General features: G+C 46.2%; 1 protein-coding gene across 1 annotated transcript in view; it reads left to right on the top strand.

Moving 5' to 3' along the window:
• Positions 1-26,980, top strand: part of AMBRA1 (autophagy and beclin 1 regulator 1) — a 962,358-nt gene that overhangs the window by 62,165 nt on the left and 873,213 nt on the right. The window contains exons 4-5 of the mRNA XM_086959655.1: positions 12,006-12,189; positions 12,686-12,858. Of these exons, the coding sequence (XP_086815781.1) occupies positions 12,006-12,189; positions 12,686-12,858 (357 nt within the window). The remainder of the gene's footprint in view (positions 1-12,005; positions 12,190-12,685; positions 12,859-26,980) is intronic.

Raw genomic sequence — 26,980 nt, 5'->3', positions numbered from 1 at the left:
ACCTTTCATGCCACCAGCTAGTCACACCTGCAACTCAGATAGAGCCCTTCTTTATGCAACTCGCAAACGGGAGTTACATTCTAAGAACGGATCACAGGTGCTGTGGCCTCGCGCCCGGACTAAGTTATCTAGTAGAAGTAACGTCCATGGTCAAATGTTGTATGCAAGCATTGTTCCCGAGCGGGCCTCCAGACACAGTGACTCCCCTCTGGCCTCGTCTGAATCTCTATTCTATACGAATTGATACATTAAGCAAAATGAAATCTGTGCTTTTACAGACAACAGTGCCTATAACGTCATCTAAAGAGACGTATGATCTTCTAGTCGCAAGGACGGCTACTGAAGTCCATGACCTTTTATCAACAAATTGCCCCGTGCATTTCGTACAAATGCTCGACCAACTCCTTAACATGTCTAGTGCTACAAGCATCCCAGGCATATTTAAGACAGTCTTTACGGGACTGCTAACACCCTTCCAGGCAATTTTGGGAATCTTTCCTAATTTTGTGCACTCCATCTTTGGTGGTATTCCACTATTTTTTGGACTCATCGCAGGGATTCTATTTTTGACCCTTCTGCTACGTTATGGCAAGCCTCGGCTCAGACATAGCTCCCATGGGAATGGAAGAAACAATCCTAGCAATGCGCTACAGGGACAGGATAACTAACGTCCTCGGATTGGCCAGGCTGAGAGATCTAAACATGACCTGGTTCCTTTCATTCAGACCGATATGGCAAAATTGCATTTTACCTGTGCTACGGTGTATGCTTTGCGGCGATGAATGCGTGTTGGACATCTGTCTTTCACTTCCATCAGCAGTACCAATGGACGTCGATACTTTGCTAAGTCCAATAACGGCTCACGCATTGTGTTGTCCCCAGCGGCTACCAATCCTGATGACGGCATTCGTGGAGACTCCTGTACTACAGCCAAGTGGTAACAGTGGAGCGAGTGACAAAAGCAACATCATCCAGGTACAACGTTCTGTGAGCATTGCTGATCCTGCATTCGATGACAGCAATCATTCTCACACCTGCCAAGTTACAGCGCTATCTAATTTGGTTGAACTATCACCTGATTTTGTAGACCAATTCTTTGAGAGCCTGTCTGATACGATGTTCTCACCCACAGAGAAACAATAACTTTTGAGAAGCTTTCCGACACACAGCGTTCCCATGAACTCTGTATTCGGCCTTCAGTTTTGATCAACATAAAACTGCCAGGAGCTTTGGTAAACTGATTTTTCTTTGGATTGGACAATTTTTTTAAAAATATTGACCCTCTCTTTTGGCACGAACAATTCTTTGCTTAACGTAAAAACTATTCTTAGAGAACAGAAGCTTCACACTTCTATTTCTAAAAAACACATCTAGAGACATATTAACATAACACCAGCCTCTAGCACACATATTATTACAATGCATTTTTATGTGATGATTTATCTCGCATTTCTTCTGTCAGAGGTACTTCATGTGTAATTCTTTTGCATAATCGTTCATTGACTTCATATGCAATACCTTTTGAATGATTACTATGCTTTAAAAAACGTACAGTACCTAAATTCCATGTATTACAAGTACGCCTATTTCGAATGCATTTATGTATTTTGGGGTGGGCTATGTTACACAATGTTACACATACATCTAAATTGCTTAGTTTTAGTAATTTTGATGGACATGAATTCGTGGAGTGGGTGTCATGTGCTTATCTAGGTTCCTGATCGATACTGTGACCTTATGCCCCTATTCGGCTATAAATCCATTTATTCCCTATATTGGCATAACCGTTCAAGTGCGATTTTCTGTAAAGTCATCTCTGGCCTCACACGAGCAGAGCCACAGAGCCACATTCCAGCATGACTCTCTGCTACTTCCTTTGCGACCAATTAGTGCAATGACAGAGCAGCAGTCACTATCTGATATTCCTAGATAACACTCCGAGTTCTTCAACAAGATAAAAACTTAGCAAACCTGGAAATCCCCGCTTGCTATGTTTTGATTAGTAATGGAACTCTAATGAGCAACTGATAGCTGCCACTTCCTAGTGACATCTTTAATTGACGTCTTATGTCCAGCAAACTTGCGTCAAACCCGGCACCTGTCAGGTATAAATATTACCAACGTTGCCTTAAGCAATACGAAGCTGTGAGCTGTGAGAGCGAAGCTAACTGCTGTTGAGCGTTGCCTGTCGCTGCAGCCTGCTATCCTGTGGTGGTGAAGCTACTGATTACCATTATCGCCGCTACAGCGCGACCTATGGTGCAGTACGCTTGAGGAGCCGTGCAGCCGTCCTCTGCGAAGACATCCAGCCCAGCTGCCCGCGGACGCTGTCACCCCTCCTTCCTCCAGACGCGCTGAGAGAAGCCGCTGCCTTTCTCGTGCAGAGAAATCCAGTCCCGGCGCTTCCGATTTACCCTCGCGGGTGACTGGGATATCGAGAGAGACCCCTGAAGGAGATACCAATCCTCCATCATTCTATTCAGAGGTATGGTGTTGACTAAACCCTTAGACGAGAATTCTTGAAACAAACCTTGGCAAAACCAACTTAACTTAAGCTACTTACTTACTCCCCCTTCTCACGTGTTAGGCTTAGGTCAGGCACACTGGGGTAGGCTTAGTTAGAAGCACCAGTTGAGTATGTTAGCCTAATGTATATATGACTGTATATATGTTTTATTACTTTTAAACCATTGTATGGCTAAGAAACCATATCAATGCTTTTACAGTTCTATTTCGCTATTCTTATCTTACTGTACGTACTTTTCATAATAACAGTTATTGCAATTGTGGCAATACATTTCTCTTGTATGAGAAGAAAGACTGTTCAATAAATGTTAACCCTTTATTGATAAACGCCCGTCTCTCTATTCTCTACATACTGTGAAAGTAAACTGCACTAGACTGACTGAGTGAAATCTGTGTCTATTGTTTCACACGACCCTAGAGATCGACTCTTGATCTGAGGAGCAAAGTTGTCATGTTGCACGGTTGTTGGAAAGCTGAATCCCTTCTTGTCTGTGCCAAGGAAGCTGATCACTTCCTATGCAGAGAAGAAAGTTTCCAGTGACCTCTGAGCTAGTTGGTAACACAACCCAATTAAGTTTAGCATAGTCAGTGGAGGCCTGGAATATAAGCAGTTCCACGTCGATACTACTGTTTATGTTATTCCAATGCGCAGGGCCTAGTGGGAAACTAGGAACTACACTACAGGCCATGGTGCAGAACGCGAGCACAGCCCGTAGAGCTCCACAGAGCCCTGGTTCGTCTTGATGTCTTGCTACATTTTCCCAATGCTGTCCCTTTACGCTCCTCTCTGTGCCAAACGGTGTCTTTCTTCCAGTGACAAAGTCTCTTTTATCTTAGTGTCGGTGTTTGGTTTTTCTTTTCTTCCTCTTTTCATCTACCTCTCTCAATATTCTTCTGTTTTGTTTCTTCCTCGCTGCGCCTCGATGGCATCCCCGTCTCTTCCTTCAGTGTTCTGAATGTTTCTCAGTGACCCTCGTGTATCTCCTCGCGTGCACTTTGTGAGCCACGTAATGGGGCTGTGGCTCCCTGTCCTCGCCATCTCTCCGGATCGTCCCGTCTTTCTCTGCTGTCGTTTTTGTCACTTAGGGTCGCTGAGTAACAATTTTTCTTTCGCCCCCACCCTACCTGTCTCGCCCCGTCCCATATCTTTTAATACGTGCGCTTAAAAAAAATTTATTTGTTAGGGAGGGGAGTACGTGTCGAAGGCTTCCTCCACAGTAACAAATACCTCCACTTCTGTTTCACCCATGCTAGCCCCACATGGCAACCTTGTGTGCCCCGCAGCGCTGTGCCCCACCTCACCATTCTCGGAGCCGGTGGAGGTCTCGCAGTCAGAGATGACCTGCTGGGGATTCCACTGCTTCCTCCGGGACATCTCCCTCCCGTGGGTGCCCGCTCTCGTCGCACCCAGGGTGCCCCCCGGATGCAGTGGGTGCTGCCTGAGGCGTCTGGTCGCGTTCACTGCGCTCCGCACTCTCTACTGCGAGAAGCTCTGAAAGAGTATCCTGTTCCCTCCCAGCAGCCTCCTCCAGGCCCTATTGTGCACCCAAAGAGGGCAGCTAATCCCCCACCCCACCCTCCGGGGCCCTGGCTGGCAGGAGGAGGGGGGCGTTAACCCTTCCCCTCCTGACCTCTCCCAGGCCAGGCAGCCGGCTGGTGAGCCCCAGTTGGAATAGGTGAGATTTCTGATACAGCGACCGCGGTTCTCTGGATGACCTCTAGGCGCTAGGGGGGACGTAGGTGCTTCTGAAATGTGCAGGAATGACAATACTGGAGACTCGACCCCCTCAAAGCATAATCATCATAATAGCATCAAATATAATGGTTATGTATCACTTGGCAAAAGTCTGCACCGTGCATATGTGCACTGTGCCGCTGTGACTCAATGTCTTCATTTTATCGCCCTAGATTTGAAGATTCTCAGTCGCTAACGCGACTTCTGTTTTGCACAAGTTTCCAGCGGGTGCAACAACCTACTCAGCTCCCTTAGCATTTTACGGTAGCAAAAATAGTATGGATTGTCTTTGCAAGTAACTAATATTATGACTGATAATCAGACGAGGATATATACAAGCAAGAATTGACAACCGCTATCGTTTCCACTTCTCATAGTGGAAACCATGAGTTTGTTGTTTATTTGCAAGAGTAACAGCGCCAAGATGGCGCCATGTTTTTTTTTAGAGAGCACTAATCCACTGGTACTGCTACCCATCCATGCCACTCTCTAATGTAAGGACACACATCCTCACACACCCTCACCCCCATCACCCTCACCCCGTCTCCCTCCCACCCTCTCACCCTCACACACCCTCACTCACCCTCACACCCTTACCCCCTCACACACACATCACTCAGGAATACCACCACATCACTCAGGAACACCACCACATCACTCAGGAACACCACCACATCACTCAGGAACACCACCACATCACTCAGGGGCACCACTCGGGGGCACCACCACATCACTCAGGGGCACCACTCGGGGGCACCACCACATCACTCAGGGACACCACCACATCACTCAGGGACACCACCACATCACTGGGGGACACCACCACATCACTGGGGGACACCACCACATCACTGGGGGACACCACCACATCACTGGGGGACACCACCACATCACTGGGGGGCACCACCACATCACTGGGGGGCACCACCACATCACTGGGGGGGCACCACCACATCACTGGGGGGGGCACCACCACATCACTGGGGGGCACCACCACATCACTGGGGGGCACCACCACATCACTGGGGGGCACCACCACATCACTGGGGGGCACCACCACATCACTGGGGGGCACCACCACATCACTGGGGGGCACCACCACATCACTGGGGGGCACCACCACATCACTCGGGGACACCACCACATCACTCGGGGACACCACCACATCACTCGGGGACACCACCACATCACTCAGCCCAACCACATCATCACTCAGGACCACAACACCACTGTCCTTGCATGCTACCAACAAGCATTGCCATAGCTAATAGGACTCGCATTAGGAAAGTGTAAGCTATTGGCTTTGTGAATAACAATGCTATTAATTTATATATTTTCAAAGCCAACACAGATTTAAAAAAGTTGTAATTTACAATACCAATAGCTCACACTTTCCTAATGCGAGACCTATTGCATTGCAAATGCTTGTTAAAAAGGACAATAGTCGACTGTCTCCAAGAGTCAGGGAGAGACCCTGTCTGGGCAAGACGGAAGACCTCTAGCAAAGTCTTACAAAATTCAAGATGGATAAGATCCGGACCGGCTGCTTTACCATTGGAAAGTGATTTCATAGCAGTTACAACTTCGTCCCAACTAATGGGTTCTGCCAAAATTTGATTCTGATCAGCTGTAACCTTCTGAGTATCCATAGATTGGAAAAATTGGTCCAGGCTAGTTTGTTGTTTTAGAGTTATGTTCGAATCCTCTGTATATAGGATCGAATAAAAATCAACAAAAGCATTTACAACTCAACTAGGTGTGTCTTGAATAATACCAGACTGGTCCTTATCCCTGATAATCTGGCTAGCTACAGCCCTTTGTTGTAGACGTTTTGCTAGAACCTTGCCAGAATTTCCCCCAGCACTTACATAGAAGTTCGAAATTGGAAATACTTGGTTGCTATATCTTTATAAAAGGGGTCTAATAGATTAGACTTTGCTATAGCAACCAATTTCAAACTTGCTGCTACATCTTCCCCCATATGGATGTTAGTACTTAAATTCAACTCCGCTTGTTGAAGCGCTGCTAGTCTAGTTTTGACAATTTGCTGCTCTGTTTTCCAACGATAGGAGCGTAACGCAGCTTTAAATGTGTCCCAGACAGTACCGACCGATGCGGTACGACTATTGATTTAAAAAAACTGAGATCCAAACAGTGAGCTGTTCCTGATACAATTTATCTAATAGAAGTTATCTATCGAAAGTCCATGATCTGATTTGGTTAACAGGACGATCCCATGGGAAACTGAAAATAATGGGATTGTGATCGGATATAGTCCTAGGGTTAATTTCGATCTTAGTAGACCCTGCACCTTGAGCAGACATAAAAACAAAATCAATACGGACCATTTTATTATGAGGTATTGAATAAAAAGTGTAGCCCGCTTGATTTGAATAATGATAGTGCCAGAGATTTATCGAACCATGTTCGGTAAGAAGAATCCGAAGCGCCTTATAAACTTGAGGCTTTCGTCAGACATATGCACTGTGCTGTATTATATCTAGCTGACTAGGATATTAATATTGAAATCCCCGCAAAAAAAACATTGGATGGGGCCAAGTAGCTAACTCTAAATATAAATTCCTCAGGACCTGCGGGTCATCAAGGTTAGAAGCATATATCGAGCATACAGAAAGCAAACGATTATTAACCAACAACTCTACAATTAGCCATCTGCCTAAATTATCTTGCTTTATCCTTTTAACCAGCCCAACCCCAGTTTTTAAGATAATAGCAACACCCCTAATTGTAGAAGTTTGTTGGGTGCAGGCCACTAAATCATAACCAAAAAATCTGAGATGACCACGGCTGCTCCAAGGAATATGGGTTTCCTGAAGGCAGATTAAATCCACCTGCAACATCTTATGAAAAATCCTCCGTTTTTTGGGTCATTCAATCCACAAATATTCCAAGTTGCACATGTCAATCTAGGGGCAGCCAATTAGTTTAGTCAAAAACGAATAGCCCTGAAGAACTATTAAACATTTTATAAAGCAAATAACGGTCATCCACCTTATTTTAAAGAGAAATACGAGAATTGACATCACATTAAATTAATTTGAAAAACTCAGACGGCTGTCTATACCCATGAATCTGATCACCTCCGCCCACCACCAGCACACCACCCAGCAACCCACCCCAATCACCCCACCCACCCCTGCTGAACCCGTCCACCGACCCACTGCACCCCCACCCCCCTCACCCCCTATATGGAGCATCAGGACCATGGTCCTTGTGATGGTTGAGTAAGCGTATCCCCACACTCCACTGATCCAACAGTTTCCCCCTATCCAGAAAAATTACGGATGACCCTAAAACATCCGCTAGAGAAAGAGTTCAGAATTTTATATATATCACACAGGTCATCACAGAAAAAAGAAGACAGAAAAAAAAAATGACGGCTACCCTGCGTTTGAGAACAAAAAAATACATTGTCTAACTCAGGCTATATTGAATCCAGAAATTCCTTAGCAGGTATCTCCGACAAAAAGAACTTTGTCTGGCCCTTAAAAATCACTTTTAGGTTTGCCGGGAAAGCAAAAATGCCTGGGCCCCCTTAGCCTGGAATAGAGAAATCTGCTGCCGGAGATGCCAGAGGCGATCAACCGTCTCTGAACAAAAATCAGGGCGGACAAAGAATTGGCAATCCTTAGCAGATCGCTTCTTATTAGGTCTGGCAAGGTCAAATATGTTTTCACGGGCGGGAAAATTGTTGAAACATACCAAGATAGCACGAGGATAGGGATTGTTGGCACTGGCAGAGGATTGCTTTTTTTTATTAAATGGAAAGCGATGCGCTCTCTGTATTTCGAGATTCCAATCCCATTGTGTGACCTCTGGAAAAGCATCGGTAAAAAGCTCCACTATAAACTGCCGGATATCGTCGCCCTCTTTGTTTTCCTCTATCCCCAAGATCCGAAGGTTATTCCTTCTAGCACGATTCTCAAGATCTGAAAGCTTCCATAAAATGTCCTTACGTTGTTCTTTGACCTCTGTGACTAGATCTTTCTGAGCAGCTGCGGCATCTTCAAGAGCTGAAAACCGTTCTTCGGCTTCGGAAACCCTGGTAGTAGTCTCGGTGCAGGTTTTAATAACACGTCGAAGAGAGTTCTGCATTTTACGGCAAACCCCCTGGGTACGCATGTTCTCTTGTCTTTTTGCTTCTCTGTGCATCATTATAGTTTGATAAATTGTTACCAGAAAAACCTCTTCAGAGATAACTGATGCGGCTCCCCCAGTGTTTCCACATATATCCTGCATATTCAATTGAGACCGTTCCACAGGTAAATTATTCTGCAAATTTTGCTCAATAGATGAGAAAAGTGCTTTAGAACCAGGGGCTTTGCGAACTGTATCGGTATTCAGGTCTTTTGAAGCCTCGCTAAGATGCCAATCAGCCGAGTCACTATCATAGTCCGACCACTGAAGCTCTGGATGGTCATCATCATCCTCCCCGGAGACCGAGTAAAACTTGTCGGTAGATTCACTAACCACTGAGCCCCTGGTGTCATGAGATTGTTCTGCAGGCAACTCCAAAGAAACAGATGTAGGCATATTGGATAGCTGAACTACATTACCCTGCATGCACTGGACGGGAGAACATGAAACATTAGAAGGATCTGGAGCTGGGTCTGGAGTCATAACTGCCTCTTTTGAGGAATTAATAAAGTTTGTAAGTCCCGGGAGCTCAAGAGGGTCAGTATGATGAAGGGAGCTTCCTGAATTAGACAGCGCTGTAGTAGATACCGTTAAAGGAAGACTTTGTAATAAGACGGGATTATCAACAGCAGGCAGGATATGAGACGTGATCAGCCGAATCGGGGAAGGAGCTGCATTACTGAGAGCCTGTGGCTTCACCCCTCCTTACCAGAAAAATCTTTGGAAGTCTCTGAATCTTGTCTTCGAGCTGTGTCAGACAAGCCAGGGAGAAAATTACAAAAAACAATTTGATGGACAGAATGTAGATCAATGTCTTACATTCACCCCAGTACAATGATCTGGACCTAAATCCATCGTTTTTTGCACTCCACACCACCCTGGGTTAGATAATGGCTTTATGCAAATCAGCTCTGACCCTGTGCCCCATGGGAACAGTCCAGTCCGAACTACACAGCCATATCTTTCCCAGACCGGAATCAAGCATCCGAGGACCGGACCGGTTTCGAGGTAACACCTCTCATCAGCCCGGCTAGCTTGACTCCAGTGGTGTGGAGGCTCTGGGACCCACGTCTGAGCTACCCCAGTACACTCAGGGAGAAAATTACAAAAAACAATTTGATGGACAGAATGTAGATCAATGTCTTACATTCACCCCAGTACAATGATCTGGGCCTAAATCCATCGTTTTTTGCACTCCACACCACCCTGGGTTAGATAATGGCTTTATGCAAATCAGCTCTGACCCTGTGCCCCATGGGAACAGTCCAGTCCGAACTACACAGCCATATCTTTCCCAGACCGGAATCAAGCATCCGAGGACCGGACCGGTTTCGAGGTAACACCTCTCATCAGCCCGGCTAGCTTGACTCCAGTGGTGTGGAGGCTCTGGGACCCACGTCTGAGCTACCCCAGTACACTCAGGGAGAAAATTACAAAAAACAATTTGATGGACAGAATGTAGATCAATGTCTTACATTCACCCCAGTACAATGATCTGGGCCTAAATCCATCGTTTTTTGCACTCCACACCACCCTGGGTTAGATAATGGCTTTATGCAAATCAGCTCTGACCCTGTGCCCCATGGGAACAGTCCAGTCCGAACTACACAGCCATATCTTTCCCAGACCGGAATCAAGCATCCGAGGACCGGACCGGTTTCGAGGTAACGCCTCTCATCAGCCCGGCTAGCTTGACTCCAGTGGTGTGGAGGCTTGTAGTTCGGACTGGACTGTTCCCATGAGGCTCAGGGTCAGAGCTGATTTGCATATCGCCATTGTCTAACCCAGGGTGGTGTGGAGTGCAAAATAACGATGGATTTAGGCCCAGATCCTTGGACTGGGGTGAGTGTGTGACATTGATCCACATTCTGTCCATCACTTGTTGTGTTTGCAATTTCCGCCATAAGTGCGCTGGGGATGCCCAGACGTGGGTCCCAGGCACTCCACACCACTGGAGTCAAGCTAGCCGGGCTGATGAGAGGTGTTACCTCGAGTCCGGTCCTCGGATGCTTGATTCCGTTCTGGGAAGGACATGGCTTTTGTAGTTCGGACTGGACTGTTCCCATGAGACTCAGGGTCAGAGCTGATTTGCATATCGCCATTGTCTAACCCAGGGTGGTGTGGAGTGCAAAATAACGATGGATTTAGGCCCAGATCCTTGGACTGGGGTGAGTGTGTGACATTGATCCACATTCTGTCCATCACTTGTTGTGTTTGCAGTGTCAGACAAGACGGCATTTGCACTGATGGCTTTTTCCTTGGCCCCAAGCCTATCAAGCATTTCAGGGAGTGTTTGACCCTTAGTAGACATCGAGGGGGTGGCGGCAGTTACTGCAGGGATCGTAGATCTAGGTTTGTCTGCGTTTGTAAGGGGTCCCTTCTGGATCGGAGCAGCGGAGCCTTTCAGGTCAGCTTCCTGCTGATTACGCGTTGAGCTGCGGGACTTGAGAGCGGGAGCCGCCGCTTTAGATGGCACTTTCGGCGGCATCTTACTTTTGGAAGTCGGAGATTGAAAGCCACGGCCCGGAGAACAATCGCCAGGCTTGGAAGTAGTAAGCGCCGCACGAAGCACTGACCCAGGTGAGCGGAGGCTAGGACGCTGAGCAGCCCGCCAGAACCACCACAGCTTCAGAGACGCTCCAGGTCTGATAGAAGCCAAGCGAAAGGTAAGAGCCATAGGCGGAATTGCTTCTTTTCCTGTTCAGTGAGATACGAAGGATTTTAGAAAATATTATGCTTACAAGGCAGAGCAGTCATTCAGGGGTCCACTGTGGTTCAGGAGAGTAGAACGCCACCTTACTCGGCCGAGAGCACGGCCGCCATCTTGCCCCACGTGACTGGAAAGACTTCTTCGAAGAAAAACAAATTGCAAACATCCAGACCCAACACTAGATGGCAGGAGTATGTAAAGCATGTGAATCTACAGCTCTACATGCCAAGAACAGATGCTTACTGGGTAAGTAGCATTTTCCTTCAAAGATGTGTGAAAGAGAAATTACTCATTGCTGTAATAAGATACATTCTTAATAATAAAGTGCTGTGAGTCATGTCAGTCCCAAGAAATGCAGCCTCGTTCAGTTGCACCAATCAGAATCTGGTTATGTTGAGTTGCAAAATATTTGCCAAAAATATTGAGATCTGATTCTCAATGGTGCGCAAAGTCTGTAAGCCTGTAGTTGTGGTTTTCTTTATATTTCTCTTGACGTATGGCTTTGTGGACTATGTGACTCTGTAAACTTCATTCCCTTTATTATACCTTAAGTTAAACATAATTTATGCTATATAGCTATCTGTGTGCATCCAGTGTTGAACAAGTTGATTCCACATCACAGTGTTACTCTGAGCAATCTGGGTCACTAAAGCCTCTCCCTATTTTTCACTCCGTTCATAGTAGCTTCCCGTAATGTAAATATACGTTTTCTGACCAATTTAAGCTACTGGGTAAGGAAAAGGTGTGATTATTCATTTGACTATGGAGTAGTAAAATTGCGGTCCTACCATAGCGCTGTCCACATCCGTAACCTAATCCCACATAATCTTCTTGTCCGTCCATTGATTTCCATTGTTTCCCTCTTTCCCTCCTCAGGACGCTGATGGCTTCCACTCATGTCAACCACAACATTTACATCACAGAGGTGAAGACTGGCAGGTGCATTCATTCCCTTGTCGGGCACAGACGAACACCATGGTGTGTGACCTTTCACCCCACAATCCCAGGTCTCATTGCCTCCGGTTGTTTGGATGGCGAAGTGCGCATCTGGGATTTGCACGTGAGTTTCTTGATCATCATTCATTATCATTTGCTTATACAGTGATGCTTAGTGTGAGTTTCATATTTTAGTGCAGTTTGATATTTTGATGGTTGTGGTACCGGCTCTGTGTGTTGGTGCCTCATTCACACAGTAAAATTAGACCTAGGACTCGCTCAGGTAATCCCTGGAGCTTGTACAAGCAATAGAAACACAGTGGAATTGGCTCGCTGGGAACAATCCGGATGATTTTATTGAAAGCACTGGTAGACAATTTGACAAGAGTGGCATATGCATGCTTGGAGATGCATGACAAGGGGTGAAGTTATGGTAATCCCCTGTTCCCCATGCTTCCTGTTTCCCTATGCTTTGTATGATGTTTAGTATTGCATGTGTTCCTTTTCTGTTCTCTACGGTCCTGAAGGGGCCTTCCTGAAACACCAGGGATGATGCTTTTGAGCAATGAGCACCTCTGTATCAGTTTATGTATTTAAGGAGGCCTGTAATCTGTTTCTAGGGCGGTAGTGAGAGCTGGTTTACAGACAGTAACAATGCTATTGCATCCCTGGCATTCCACCCGACGGCTCAACTTCTGCTGATCGCCACTGCTAACGAAATTCACTTCTGGGATTGGAGCCGCCGGGAGCCATTTGCGGTGGTAAAGACTGCCAGCGAGATAGAACGTGTCCGGTAAGTTAAATCTTTTGTCAATCTAATATAGAAGCAATGGGCGTAGGAATGTTTCCTCCTGTGACTATCTTGATAGCTCCTGCTTAAATGGGGAAATTGTAAAGAGTGCAGTTCTATGGCAGTGATGGGTCCTCACTTCTGCTTGAGAAGTAAAGAGATGGAAAGCCTTTTATTTTCTTATAGTATGTTTTATTGTTTTAAGCGCTAGTACATTATGCAAGGACTCAACAATAGGATGCTGTATCTCCTCCCATCTTTCATATTGATGCCTGTGATTCTGCCATGCATTCACTGTATTCATACTAGCAAATAAACAGTTTAAACAAAACCAGACAAACTAAGATGGAAGGCCTTCTTGAATTGCATTACTTCCCATGGCACCACTCCTTTAAATTCTCACCAAAAGCATTTCGTTTTGAAAGCCTATACCCTTGTGTACCCGTGAAGAAGTGCAACTGATGTTGCTGCAAATTTTTCACTTAATGTGGCTAGGCAACCAAGTTCAGACAGGTCCTTTCCATTTCAGTATTTTTTCATTAAAACGTTGGCACAGGACCCCTTGTTAAGTCTTCATCCCTGTGTTATGTTATCCAGATTTGTAGAGTATACTAGCACCCGAGAGAGTGTATCCTGGCGCAGAGTGGGTGGGAGTCTAGGCATACCTACGGTCTAGTGGGACTACTAAGAAAGCCAAGGCTTCAGCTTCTCGCTGAATTCAGCGTGTGAGGACGAGGCTCTTTTATGAAGGGGCTGTCTTTTCCATGCTTCAGGAGTGATGTAGGAGAATCCTCGACCACCAGATCTGGTTTTCCGCATGCATGCGATTTGTGCAAGTAGGAGTCCGGACGAGCGGAGTGTCTGGAAGGTCTATGAAAGCAGACGCGATTCTTGAGCTGTGCTAGGTCAGTGTTATGTAGTCCCTTAAAAGGGTGGGTGAGGAGTTTGAATTGTGCTTGTTTGTTAAGGGGGAACCAGTACTGCTCCTTGAGGTGTGGTATGATGGGATTGTGGTGAGGGAGTTAGAGAGAAATTTTGTCCGCCGAGTTCTGAATGGTCTGCAGTCTTCTGATGAGTTTTTTATTTGTCCCGGCATGAAGGGTGAAGTGTAGTCCAGCTTGCTTGTGACCAGGGCGTGCATGATGGTTTTCCAGGTGCTGATTGGGAGCCATTTGAAAATCTTCGTCATCATCTTCAGGATATCAAAGCATGAGGTGGTGGCTGCATCGACTTGGGTTGCCATGTGAAGTTTGTTGTTGATGGTGATCCCGAGATCTTTGGCTTGAGGGGAGGGAGTGGACGTCACTCCTAGCTCTGGTGTCCACCAGGTGGAGTGCCACGTTGAAGTCCTTTTCCAGAAGATCGCAATTTCAGCCTTGCTGTTGTTCAGCTTTAGACAGTTGGTCTTCATCCAGTGGGCAGTTTGTCATGTCGGCATAGAACTTGATCTGAGGTAATGGGTGTCTTGTCTGTGAGGGAGAAAATGAGTTCTTGTCCGTGTTGGACAGGACGTTGATAACTTGAGGGCAGATGAATATGGCTAAAGGGTTCATGTATGCGTTGAACGTCTAGTTCAGGGAGGATTTGTGGTGCTCCACAGATGAGGTTTCAGGTGTATGGTGCCATGCTAATGGACTGGGTCCTTCAAGTCCGGAAGGAGCAGATCCATTCAAGTGCGTGTCCTTGTATTCTGATGTTGTGTAGGTGTTTGATGAGGGTAGGGTAAGAGAGACGGTATACACCTGTTACAACGCATTTGTTACAACGCACTACCACTACAACGCATCTTTTACAACGCATACCATTACAACGCATTGCGCTGGGGGGCGCTCTAGGATAGGGAATAAGTATAATTTACTATCCAACACCTTGTAATGGTAGGTAGTTGTAACGGTATGCGTTGTAACATGGTACATCGAAGAGAGACTGATGAAAGCTGGAGGATGTGGGCTGCTGTGTTTCCTCTTTTCAGAGTTATGTGGCTGTCCCCCTTGGTAGCAATAAGGGCAGTGTGGGTGCTGTGGTTGAGTCTGAAAGCAGACTGAGTGATGCTGAGGAGTTGGTGGTTGTTAAGGTATTCAGTGAGGCATATGTTGATGATTTTCTTTAGGACCTTGATAGTGAATGATAGCAGGGAGATCGGTCTGTAGTTTGCAAGCATTGATGGGTCCTCAGAGGGCTTCTTCAGCAATGGGAGGGGAGGACAGTTGTGGGTTTCCAACCATCTGGAAAGGTTCCGGATGAGGTGGAGAAATTCAGAATGGGTGTGAGCATGGCACTCAGGGGTTGTAGTCCTCTGGAGTAGGCATGGTGGGGGAAGTGGTCCGGTGATCCCCCGAGTCGTTGGACTTGTAGGTGGCAGTGGTCTGTTCTGGGGTGATTATGGGCCATGTGGTTAGCATTGGTTATTTGGAAAAACCCTGGGAGCTTGTGGTGATCTAATTTTGACCTCGGTTTATAACTGTTAGAAATGTAGATGTTATACCAGCAGTAAATAATATAAGTGTAAACTGCCACAACATTACGCATTTAACCAAGAAAGAAGCCCAGAAATGAAACCGCATCACAACTCTAGCTAGAAGTGGGGTGAAGTCATAGATCGCCAAAACTGTGAGACTTAAAAATCTAAAGATACATTTAAGTGTCTGGTAGCAAGATGGACTAAAACTAAATTGGAAGTTACTGTTGGATTTGAGATTGCAACAAGGATGCATCTAAACGTGGTTTAAAAAAAAAACAGACCCATGAATCCTTGAGCTGCAGGGCATTAGCAATTCCAAGTTTCAAAAAATGGCTGTCAAAACCCTTTGACACAATCATCCTATGGAGAAAACAAGTTGGTAACATGGTTAATTAAGGAACTTGTAAGGCCCAAATAGAGTGCTCAAACCTAAAAAAAGGAATAACCTAGACAAGGACCATCGAAACATATATACTTGTCAACTTCACATTTACATAGCAACCAATAAAAAGAATATAAAGGAATCCTTGCCTTCGGATCATGCCCTTCTCAGGTGGTTTTCAGGATTGTCTGAATTTAAAGACCATATAGCTTTCTTTACAGACCAGTTCCCTCCCACACACTGATGGTCTTGGTTCTCGTTTACTCTTTTTGTTGAAAGAACTGCTGCACAACCTCTTGAGCTCTAACGTACCAAGGAACTCCACACACCCCAAACCAGATGCACATACATAATCTGCTAGAAGAATCCTTCTAAATGTGCTATTAAAAAAATCTTAATAAAGAAACAGCAGGTTACAGAAAACCAGATAACCCATACTCCTGGCTATCTTCGATGAAATCATGTCCTTCAAACTTACTTCGAAAGCGCACAAATGAGTACCAACACCTAGCCTACTGCTGGTATGTTACCACCTGAACTTAATTGCTCTTCTATCAAAGAGCACCTAAAGAACCCGGATCTGTGTACAAATAATCCTGTTCCAAGGTCAAACTAATTGGAAAAAACTCCTACATCCAAATGCTGAAGTTCTTGGAAAAAATATTCTTTTAAATGCGCTAGTGGACAGGATCTGTACAAGTCTCTACACTAAATGATCTAAGAACAAACCGGGAGCGGCAGCCTGATGTCACTAGACCCCTCTGCACCTTTTGACAAAGGACACCATTAAGATTAGGGAATTTGGTCATCCAAGGAAAAGCTTTGGATTGGACCTCCTCTCCCTTATCGAATCTGAATCGCCCCCTCGCACTACCACATTTCAAATCCAACTCTCCCACATGTTCTACTCGCATCCCCCAGGGCTAAATCACATCTTCCTTTCTTGTCAACACCTTTTCCAGCCCTCTTCCCGGACGGATTTAGTCCCCCAACCTGTCTTGTTAGAACTCAAGCACTCGTCACTAGCAGGCTTGACTACGGCAATGCTCTCTATGCTGAAATCTCAAAGCACTGTCCACACAGACTTCAAACCAACCAGATCGCAGTTGCAAGACTCTCCCTCGACCTCCTGTACTGTGCCCACATCACACCACACCTCAGGGAACTTCACTGGCTCCTCATACACAGGCACAGCCAATTCAAGCTCCTCACACACACATACAAATCCCTACACATCACTGAATTGGCATACCCGAACAGCTGCATATACTTTCACCACCAGCCTGTCTGACATCCACGCTCTGCCTCACTCTCACACACATCCCCTGCATCTACAAAAGCAGAACAGGAGGCTGCTCATTCCCCTACATCGCACCCAACGCGTGGAACAACCTCCCTCGATACATTAAAGCCTCCTCATCACTTCTTGAGTTCCGCAAGAGGCTGAAGATGTGGCTCTTCGAGTAACCCCATGGGGACCCCAGGCTTGTATACCTGCTCAGGCCTCTGGATAACCTCTCAGGAGATTAGTGCGCTATACAAATCGTCATAATATAACTTCTCTAATAATTCGCCCATCATCCTCCAATTCAAGAGAATCTTGTTACAGCATGGCAACCAGAGTGCCACCATGCGTGAGCTCATTGAAAGACTGGATGACTGCTATTCACCGCAGGCTGAGGTTCAACAAACCTGAAATCCTTAGATATGGAAAGTGACCACCACCAAAAGAGACCTCAGCCGTGATACATTTCTCGATTTGTCTAGAAATACAGAAGTCTATTTTCTAAACCCCTGACACAAAAGGACTTAGTCAGTGTGCTAACCCGAATCGGAAAAACAGTTGTACTGCAACAATTCCACAACCAACTGAACAATATTTCAATGAGATGCTGCTTCAATTAACCATCAATACTATGAGACATCGCAGGGATAGTTACTGGAATCCCAAAACCCTTTTCATTAAAGAATTACATACTTAAGAACTCAAGAAGACGAGGGAATGCAATTTTAAATATTTATTTAAAATCTTAAATCCTAGTCTAGTGCACATGATGTGAATTGTAACCACAAGAAAGACATGTAAAGAGTTAGCAGCAACATTCACCGAAAGCAGAAATAATAGGAAGCAATAGCATGATTGCGTTAGGAGCAGCAGCTCCAGAGGGATCATGGGCTCATGGATGTTTGGGGCAATCTGAGGGCACTAGACCCAGCTTATACATTTTTCTTCATACGGCCATAAGAAATTTGTAAGAAAGGATTATATTCTGGTTTCAGCTCGGTTAATTTGTGTAGCCAGCATTGAGAGGTGTCCAAAGATATATCCTAAGATCATAATCCCCTGGTTTTTGAACTTGAGGTATTTGGGGCTGCAGGACAAACTTTTAGATGCTCTTTAGGCGGGAGCTTCTATTTATTCTGGACCATGTAGAGTACCTGTACAGCTAGTTGTCAATAGAGGGAGTGCCTCGACTGGGGTCGTTTGTGATGCATTTAAAGCCGGGATCAGGGGAGAGACCCTTAGCTTCAGTCTACATATTCAGAGAACAAGACCAGGGCACTGTGCAAGGATTTAGGTGCACTGGAAGCTAGGTTGGTTACAATGATTGTGAAAGGGCAAGAGTTTCAGGGGGTCCTTCAATAGATTTGATTGGTAAAAGCGAGCACTAATAGCGTTTTCCTGGCAAAGGCAGCAGAGAAACATCAAATCCGGAGGGTGGAGAGCTACTAATGTAACAATAGCCTAGGCAGGCTTCTGGCATTGCACGTGCGGCAGAAGGAGGCACACAGTAGCAGCCATACAGTAAAGAATATGGGAGGGCAGGAGGTTAGCTCCCTAGAATGCATTCAAAGAGTTCTATAAAGACCTGTATCGGGCAGAGGAGCCGCCACTCCAGTAGCTATCGAGCAGTATCTATATCAAGTCTAGGGAGGAGGACAATGTGCGCCAGAGAAGGTCACTCTGCATGCCCCAATTATGGTGAAGGAAATCAAATCTGCACTCAACTCTTTAGCACTGGGAAAGGGCTCCATGCTAGATAGGGTACCATTGGATTTTTACAGTCTCTCGCTATATTGAAGAGGGATAGGAGTGATACTTTTCTTGAGGCCCAGAGAGAACACTTGACCCCAACTTCCTGGACAACAACTGTTACAGTGGTGTTCAAGAAGCAGGTTAAATTCCAACTGAATCAGGGCACTTGTAGGCCCATAGCTTTATATGGTGTCTCCTTGGCAGCATGGCTTTCTCCTGGGGAGTGGACCAGTATAACATGTCAGGTGGACAATTGGCCTGTTTGATGCAGCTGGAGCCTTGGCTCATTCTACGGCCATGATCCTCCTTGACGCCGAAAATGCATTTGATGTGGTCAAAAGGAAAGGGACCACCCCAAGCTTCCTTTAAGATGTAAATGCACTATATCCTAACCCAATTGAAAGACTCCAACTAATGGGAAAGGAGTCGGGTGAAATCAGGATTTCTGAAGGAACAAGGCAGGACGGCCCATGTTCACCTTGATCAAAAGGTTATAGGAGAATGATTTAATTAACCTGGGGGTGGTAAATGTTACCATCTGATCCAGGAAGAGCTGTAAAGGAGGTGGAAAAAGAAACGGCAATATTTGGTAGGATAGCAGGGTATAACCTGAATAGGAGCAAGACCCAAGTAATGGTCACCAAGGAAATACACATGCTTAATAAGCGAAAAGTTGATGGTGCCACATATTTGGGTGGAACTATTGCGTCTAGAGACAAAGAGATTGTGGCGCTTAGCCTCTCTCCTTTGATGACAAAATGCAGGAGGGATCTCGTTCCAATTACTAACTTGCACTTAGCACTGTTCGGATGGTGAAATGTCATCAAAATGCTGATTTTACCAAACATTTTGTATTTTTTAGGGCAATTCCTCTGGAATTCGAACACCATTGGTTGAAAAGATTAGATGTGATGTGTAACAGCTTTATTTGGGAGTTTAAAAGGGCAGGAGAGAACTAAGATACTTGACGCTCCCTGGGCTGGAGAAGGATGGGCAGTGCCTAATTTTTGACATTTATTAATGGGCGGCAGTTCTTCAGCATATGGGGATTCTAATTAACTGGCTGTCAAACTAAGGCTTTAGGGTTAGATGAATGGCCTTCCATCTGTAAGATATCCTTGAGTGCTGACCTTAAAGCATGTTTTCTTAGGAATATCGAGCCAAGCTACTTGAAGAATATTAAATTCAAAGTGCTAAATGCAGCATATAAGATTTCACAAAGCCAGTTGCACTGGTAAGTCAGTAAGCCAAGCAAAATTGACTTCTGTCCCTGTAACCTTCAGTTGGCAGCAGAGATACGATTCTATGGGGCCTGTCGCGCTCTCACCTGGTGTTCAGATTCCCTTCTTTCTCCTACTCTATGTGCTTGACTTTCATAACCTTTGCCCCTGGTTCTTTTTTTTTTTTAAAGACCCCCTCTGCCCCAAGGTGGCTAACTGTCTTTAGCCTGATTTAGCCTGATCCAATATCACCTCGGACGCCACACGCTGGCATCAATGAAGGAAAGCCCACCGAGGGAATGAGTACCTGTACTCAGTCATGACCTACCTATGGCCATGTCCCATCAAAGGGATGTGGACCTCGCCCTTTCTGACCAGAAACCCAGTGTAAGGTCCTCTGCACTGATGTGCTGTAGTTATGCATGAGTGGTTGCAGAAGTAGGTATACTGACTGCTCCATTCTGCAGCCTCCACTCTCATTACAAGAGACACTGAATCCAAGCATACAAAGTTCTTGTAATCTAATATTGTCAGCACTGAACCTCAAGCTCCAAGACTGAAGACTGCGCATGGAAACATCAGTTAGTTTGACTGAGCTCAATTTTTTTATGCTAAAACTCCACCCTCAATCGAAAATGCAGCTTGTTGGGTCTTGAATAAATCGGCAACCAGGAGGATACCTGTGTTTTACAAGTGGTGTGAACATGAACTGAATAATTGGTTAGAGCTCATGCCCTGAACCTTAATGCCGGCGTCTTACAATCAGAACCTCTTGTTTTGTGGTATTTTGTTTTAAAGCTGGTCTGGTCCATCGTGTTTCTGTGTTCTTTGTGCACAATTGGAGGTTTCCTGGCTTGATTTACAACTGAACTTCAATATTCTCTCAAAGAGTGTTTACTGGGGGCAGTTGAACCTCACTGAGTGATGATACATATCGGAGTTTGTTCTAAGGTGACTACTGGGAGCAGTGAGACCTTGTAGTATCCGTACCCAGCTGTGCTGGCATCCACTTCGTGTCTCAGCTCTTAGTTTAACAGTCTGGATTGTGAGCCTACAGTCTGCCTGCACTTTGTCTGACAAGTGCTTGTTCTCCCTGTACGCTTGCACTGGTAGAACGTCTTTATCCAAAGATGTAAGTATTTTAAACTCCGATTATAGTTCTTCAGCCTGTCAAATCTGTGCCAGTCAAAAATAGGGATATTGACTGTTGTCTTAAATGCATTTGGGGGAATGCAAACCACTGTTCTAGTGTTGGAGGGGCATAGGTGTTGCATGGTGAATTGCAGCATTTACTTAAATATTTTGATTATCACCTGATCAAACAGAACAAGACGAAGCAGGTGTAGGTTGCTGGGGTTTACTCCACGTATTAATGAAGTTCTTCTCTGTATTACTACAAGAATTGGCTCTGAGTGAAATATTTATCTTTTCTCAGAAAACTGTCTTGCTTTTTTCATAGTAGGGATGTTTTTTGCAGAACTTGAGCTTCTTAAAATATTTAGGAACAACTCTATTAGGTCTGTGTATGAAAGTTTTGCTTATCCATTTCACACAAGTTTATCCATCCTCCTGCTCCAGTATCCACTTGTGTTCATACTACTAATCTATTGATTCACACACAAACTCACCAGTCTGTCATTTACGCACTTAACCATGTATCTATCCTCCCAGTGAGTTGTTGACATTAACCCATCCACTCATTTACCAAACCATTCACCCTCATCCATTTAAACATGTCTTCTCTTTCGCTTTTTTCTTGGTTCTTCCTCTCATTTCTTCCAAACCTCACTCTCACTCCCATCCACACTCTTTTTTCTTGTTTTCTCTTTCTTAAATTTTTCTTTCTACTTTTGTTTCCACTCACATTTATTTCTTCTTACTTCCTTTATTGCCTGTTCTCAAACTCTTTATTATTTGCGGTCTCATTTTCTTGTTTCGATTATTGTTTCTTTTCTTTTTTCTAATTCGCCATTCTCTGCCCATTTCTCCCTCCGTTTGTTTTCGTTGCTGACCTGAATAAAGAAGCTTTCCTACAACCCTGCAGCTTTAGCCTCTAGAACTGGATACACCTGAGGTGGCCTGTAGTACAGGCTGCATCACTCTAGACATGGATTCCAGAACGAGAGACAAGGTCCCAGATGAGTTTTAAAGGAATCAGGCGGTGTATCCAAATAGAGACCGTGTTAAGTACGATGCTTTTAGGACTGGATACAATACTCCGAACCCTCCTGAACTGGGCTCTGACTCTGTCAGGCCTCCAGTAATAGTTTACTCTTCTCTGCTGATGAGTAAATGTTGTACAGCTAAATCGGATCCCTAGATAGTAGGTAGTAATTTGAATACTTGCTCTACTCTTACCGTCCGAATGAACTTCTCTGCCTGACGGCGCTCTTTATTCTGGTGCACTAGAGTGCGTTGGACCTTGGGAGTGACTGGGTCAAAGCTCTTCTTAGATAGTAGAGTCCATGCCACTGTGTCCTCATTTTTCACCTTTTTAGGTCTCGACTATTCTATCCCGCAGGGATAAGTAGACGAGAGTAATGTATTGAAACAAACTCTCTGACCAAGAGGATTCCAATGCATGTTGTCTAATGAACCGTGACGCTTCGCCAGGCGCACGCTTGGCCTCACTCACACCTCGTTCCCTCCCACTGGCTTGCTGCCCTGCTCTCCCGCCCCCCCCCCCCGACTTGAAAGGAAGCCTCGCACACCAACATTTGTCTCTCACACCACCACCACCCCCCTCGCCTCCCCCCCTCCCACCACAGCAATGCCGAGCCAGCCACTACATGCGCTCAGCAGGTCATAAACAGGACCAGTTGCCCAGCCCCCCTCCCAGCGCTGCCTTTCCTCTGCGGGCTACTTTTCACCTTTTTCTTTTAGGGCTTATCCTCTTCTCCCCCGCCTTATTTCTTCAAGCAGATTACTTTGCATCATTCTTGTTTCTTGTTCTTGTCGTTGATTTTCGCACTAAAGACCTTTGGATCACACTGCAACTCCTCCAAACTCAGGGGTGGCAACCGGGAATTATTTTTTTTCTAGCTCTTGTATGCGTGCCCATGCGTGGTGAGGTATGTCTGTGCATATATTCATCATCACGGTGGGCTGCTACAACGCCACGAGCACTAATCTTGCATGTGTCATGATACGCGTTCATGTACACATCATCATGCTTGTTAATTATTTTCACAAGGCTGTTTCGTATCAACAAAAAAGATTTAGCTAAGCCAACAGCTTAAAAAGTCTAAACTGCTTGCCCGTTCTTGTTCTCTGTGCGCCAGCATCTGTTTTTTTTTCTTTCATTAAAAAGACTCCCAGCAGTTTTATCTTTATTTTTTCTGCAACTGTGCAGTTATAAAATCGCTTTATGTGCTTCCCCCTGAGCTGAGCTGCCCCTGACCTTTTTAGGAACCCGTGTGGCGACCCAAGGACCGGCTTTTGGCACTGCGACCTGGGCCCAAGCCACCAAAACAACTGTCTTCATAAAGGACGTGCGCCTGTGAGTCTGTTTAAAGTGCTAATTGTTTTAAATGTGCTGTAGGAGCTGTTTTAGCACCCTATCAGCCCCTACCTTGTCCACCATCTATCCCTCACCCCTGCTGCCACCATCAGCACTCCCTCCCCAGCAAACAACTTGTTTTATTTTTAAACTTTTTCCGTCTTCGCAAGTGGTGCGCGCGTACCCCTGCTTTCACTTTTGCCGTCTTGTTCATATTGCTTGGCAGTCCCTGCCTGCTACTGTATCGACTGGGAAAAACTCTTGTGCTTGCATTACAAAGCAATATATGGGCCCATCGTGCATTTAATAAATAGAATTCATATTTTGGATCTATTTCAGTATTTTGTTCTCAGTATCTATGATTCCTAACACATTTGAATGGTAAGTGAGAAACCTGTCCCTCTCACGGAACAAAAATAATTTGTGTTTCAAAGTCCTTCTGCCGGCAAGTGTGAGCGCATTCCACGTGACTGCTGGCGGTGCTTGAACAGAATCACTGGCACGCAGTATCGCCCAGATACCCCCTCCGACTTTGGGAGGTGTGTGTGACAGAGCCGACTGCTCCCTTTTAATTTCTTGCTAGCTGCAGCTAGTTCAAGTTCAGTAATTTGTATAGCGCACTACTCACCCAGAGGGTCTCAAGGCGCTTGGGGGAGGGTGGGTGCATTACTTATCGAATAGTCAGGTTTTTAGCTGCTTTCTAAAGGAGAGATGGTTCTGTGTAAGGCAGAGGTGAGTGGGGAGAGAATTCCAGGTTTTGGCCGCTAAGTAGGAGAAAGATCTTCCTCCCATGGTGGATCTATTGATGCGCGGAATTGCGGCGAGGGCTTGATTGGATGAACGTAGTTGGCGGGTGTGTGTTTAGAAGGACAGTCGTTTGTTGAGGCATTCGGGTCCTAGGTCGTAGAGGGCCTTGTGTGCGTGTGTGAGGAGACGGAACGTTACTCTCTTGTTGACGGGAAGCCAGTGGAGATCTTTCAGGTGACCGGAAATGTGGGTTTGACGGGGGATGTCCAGTATGAGTCTGGCTGAGGCGTTTTGGATGCGTTGGAGTTTTTTCTGTAGTTTGGCTGTGGTTCCGGCGTAAATGGTGTTTCCATAATCTAGTCGGCTAGTGACTAGTGCGTGGGTGACTGTTTTTCTTGTTTCGGTGGGAATCCAGCGGAAGATTTTTTTGAGCATGTCTAGGATGTTGAAGCATGATGATGAAACGGCATTGACTTGTCTGGTCATCGAGAGGGAGGAGTCTAGGATGAAGCCCAGGTTCCGTGCGTGATCTGTGGGTATGGGTGCTGTGCCCAGAGCCGGTGGCCACCATGAGTCATCCCATGCAGAGGGGGACGATCCTAAGATGAGGACTTCCGTTTTGTCCGAGTTTAGTTTTAGACGGCTGTTCTTCATCCATTCGGCTACGTCTTTCATTCCTTCGTGTAGATTGGTTTCGGCGGTGTTGGGGTCTTTGGTGAGGGAAAGGATTAGCTGGGTGTCGTCGGCGTAGGAGATGATGTTGAGGTCGTGTTGTCGCGCGATGGTTGCGAGGGGGCTCATGTACACGTTGAAGAGGGTGGGACTGAGTGATGATCCTTGTGGTATGCCGCAGATGACTTCGGTGGCCTCAGATTTGAATGGGGGGAGGCGGACTCTCTGGGTTCTTCCGGCGAGGAACGAGATGATCCAGTCCAACGCTTTTCCTTGTATTCCGACGTTGCTGAGGCGTTGTATAAGGGTGCTTTGACAGACTGTGTCAAAGGCGGCGGAGAGGTCAAGTAGGATGAGGGCAGCTGTTTCTCCGTTGTCCAGTAGCGTTCGGATGTCATCCGTAGCAGCGATGAGGGCGGTTTCAGTGCTGTGTTTGGCTCGGAAGCCGGAATGTGAGGAGTCGAGTGAATTGTTGGATTCAAGGAAGGCGGCGAGCTGGCTATTGACGGCTTTCTCGATGACTTTGGCCGGGAAGGGGAGGAGTGAGATGGGGCGGTAGTTCATAAGTTCAGAGGGGTCCGCTGTGGGTTTCTTCAGAAGGGCGCTGAGTTCGGCATGTTTCCAGCTTTCTGGGAAGGTAGCGGAGTTGAGGGAGCAGTTGATGACATCGCGGAGATGGGGTGCGATGATGGAGTCTGCTTTGTTGAAGATGTGGTGGGGCATGGGTCAGTTGGTGAACCTGAGTGGATGGAGTTCATCAGACGAATGGTGTCTTCAGTAGTGATTGGGTTCCAGGCGCAAAGGTTGTGAGAATGTTGTTTTGGTTCGGAGGTGGGTGGAGTGGGTTGTTCTTCGGACAGGTTTTCAAAGCTGTTATGAATGTCGGCGATTTTGTTGTGGAAGAAAGAGGATAGGGAGTCGCAGAGGTCTTGGGAGGGAGTGATGTTGTTGGTGCCGGCGGTGGGGTTGGTAAATTCTTTGACAATGTTGAATAGTTCTTTGCTGTTTTGGGCGTTGTTGTCAAGTCGATCCTTGAATGCTGATTTCTTGGTAGATCGGATCAATTGGTGGTGTTTGCGGGTGGCGTCCTTGAAGGTGGTCAGGTTGTTGGTGGTTGGGTTTTTTCTCCAGGTTTTCTCGAGGGTATGACGTAACTTCATTGTTGAACCAGGGGGCCTTTTTGCTTCCTTGTTTGATCTGGTGGTTTTTCAAGGGTGCTAATTCGTCGCCGCTGTGGGTGATCCATTGTGTGAGGTTGGTGGCAGCTTGGTGTGGGTCCGATGCTATGGCGGGGGGGTTTTGGTTAAGCGATGTGAAGAGTTGGTCGGTGGTGATTTTGTTCCAGTTTCTTCGAGGGATAGGTTGTGGTGGGAAGTGGGTCGTGGTCTTTTTGTAGTTGAAGTGAACGCAGCTGTGGTCTGTCCAATGGAGAGCTGTGGTGTGATCGAAGGAGATGTGTTTGCTGGAGATGAAGATAGGGTCGAGCGTGTGTCCGGCTAAGTGGGTGGGGGTGTCAACAAGTTGTTTGAGTCCGAGATTAGCCAGGTTGTGCAGAAGGGTGGTGGTGTTGCTGTCGTTGTTCTTTTCCAGGTGGAAGTTGAGGTCTCCCAGTAGAATGTAGTTCTCGGAGATGAGGGCATGTGGGCTGATGAAGTCAGTGATGTCTTCATTGAATTGTGTGCGGGTTCCTGGTGGTCTGTAGATGAGGGTGCCTCTAAGTGTGGTCCTGGGGTCGGTTTGGATCTGGAAGTGAAGGTGTTCGGCGGTTGCGAGGTTATCGTCGGAGCTGGTCGTGATCCGGATGGTGTTCTTATGGGCGATGGCGATGCCTCCTCCTGTTTGGTTGGTGCGGTCTTTTCGGATGATCTTGTAGGTGTCCGGGATGGCTATGGCGATGTCGGGTGCTGATGAGGCCTTCATCCAGGTTTCTGTAAGGAAGGCGACGTCCGGTGATGTAGTGTCGAGTAGGTCCCAGAGTTCAGTGGCATGTTTGTGGATCGATCGGGTGTTCAGCAGGATACACTTCAGGTGGTTAGAGTCGGAGTTCTGTTTGGAGGGGGAGGATTTGGCATGGGCCCTGATGCAGGCGAACTTGCAGGAGTGGCAA

The sequence above is a fragment of the Lissotriton vulgaris genome, chromosome 2_2, assembly GCF_964263255.1.
Source record: "Lissotriton vulgaris chromosome 2_2, aLisVul1.2, whole genome shotgun sequence".
In the NCBI taxonomy this organism is placed as follows: Eukaryota; Metazoa; Chordata; class Amphibia; order Caudata; family Salamandridae; genus Lissotriton; species Lissotriton vulgaris.
This window is presented reverse-complemented; position numbering and strand designations above follow the sequence as displayed.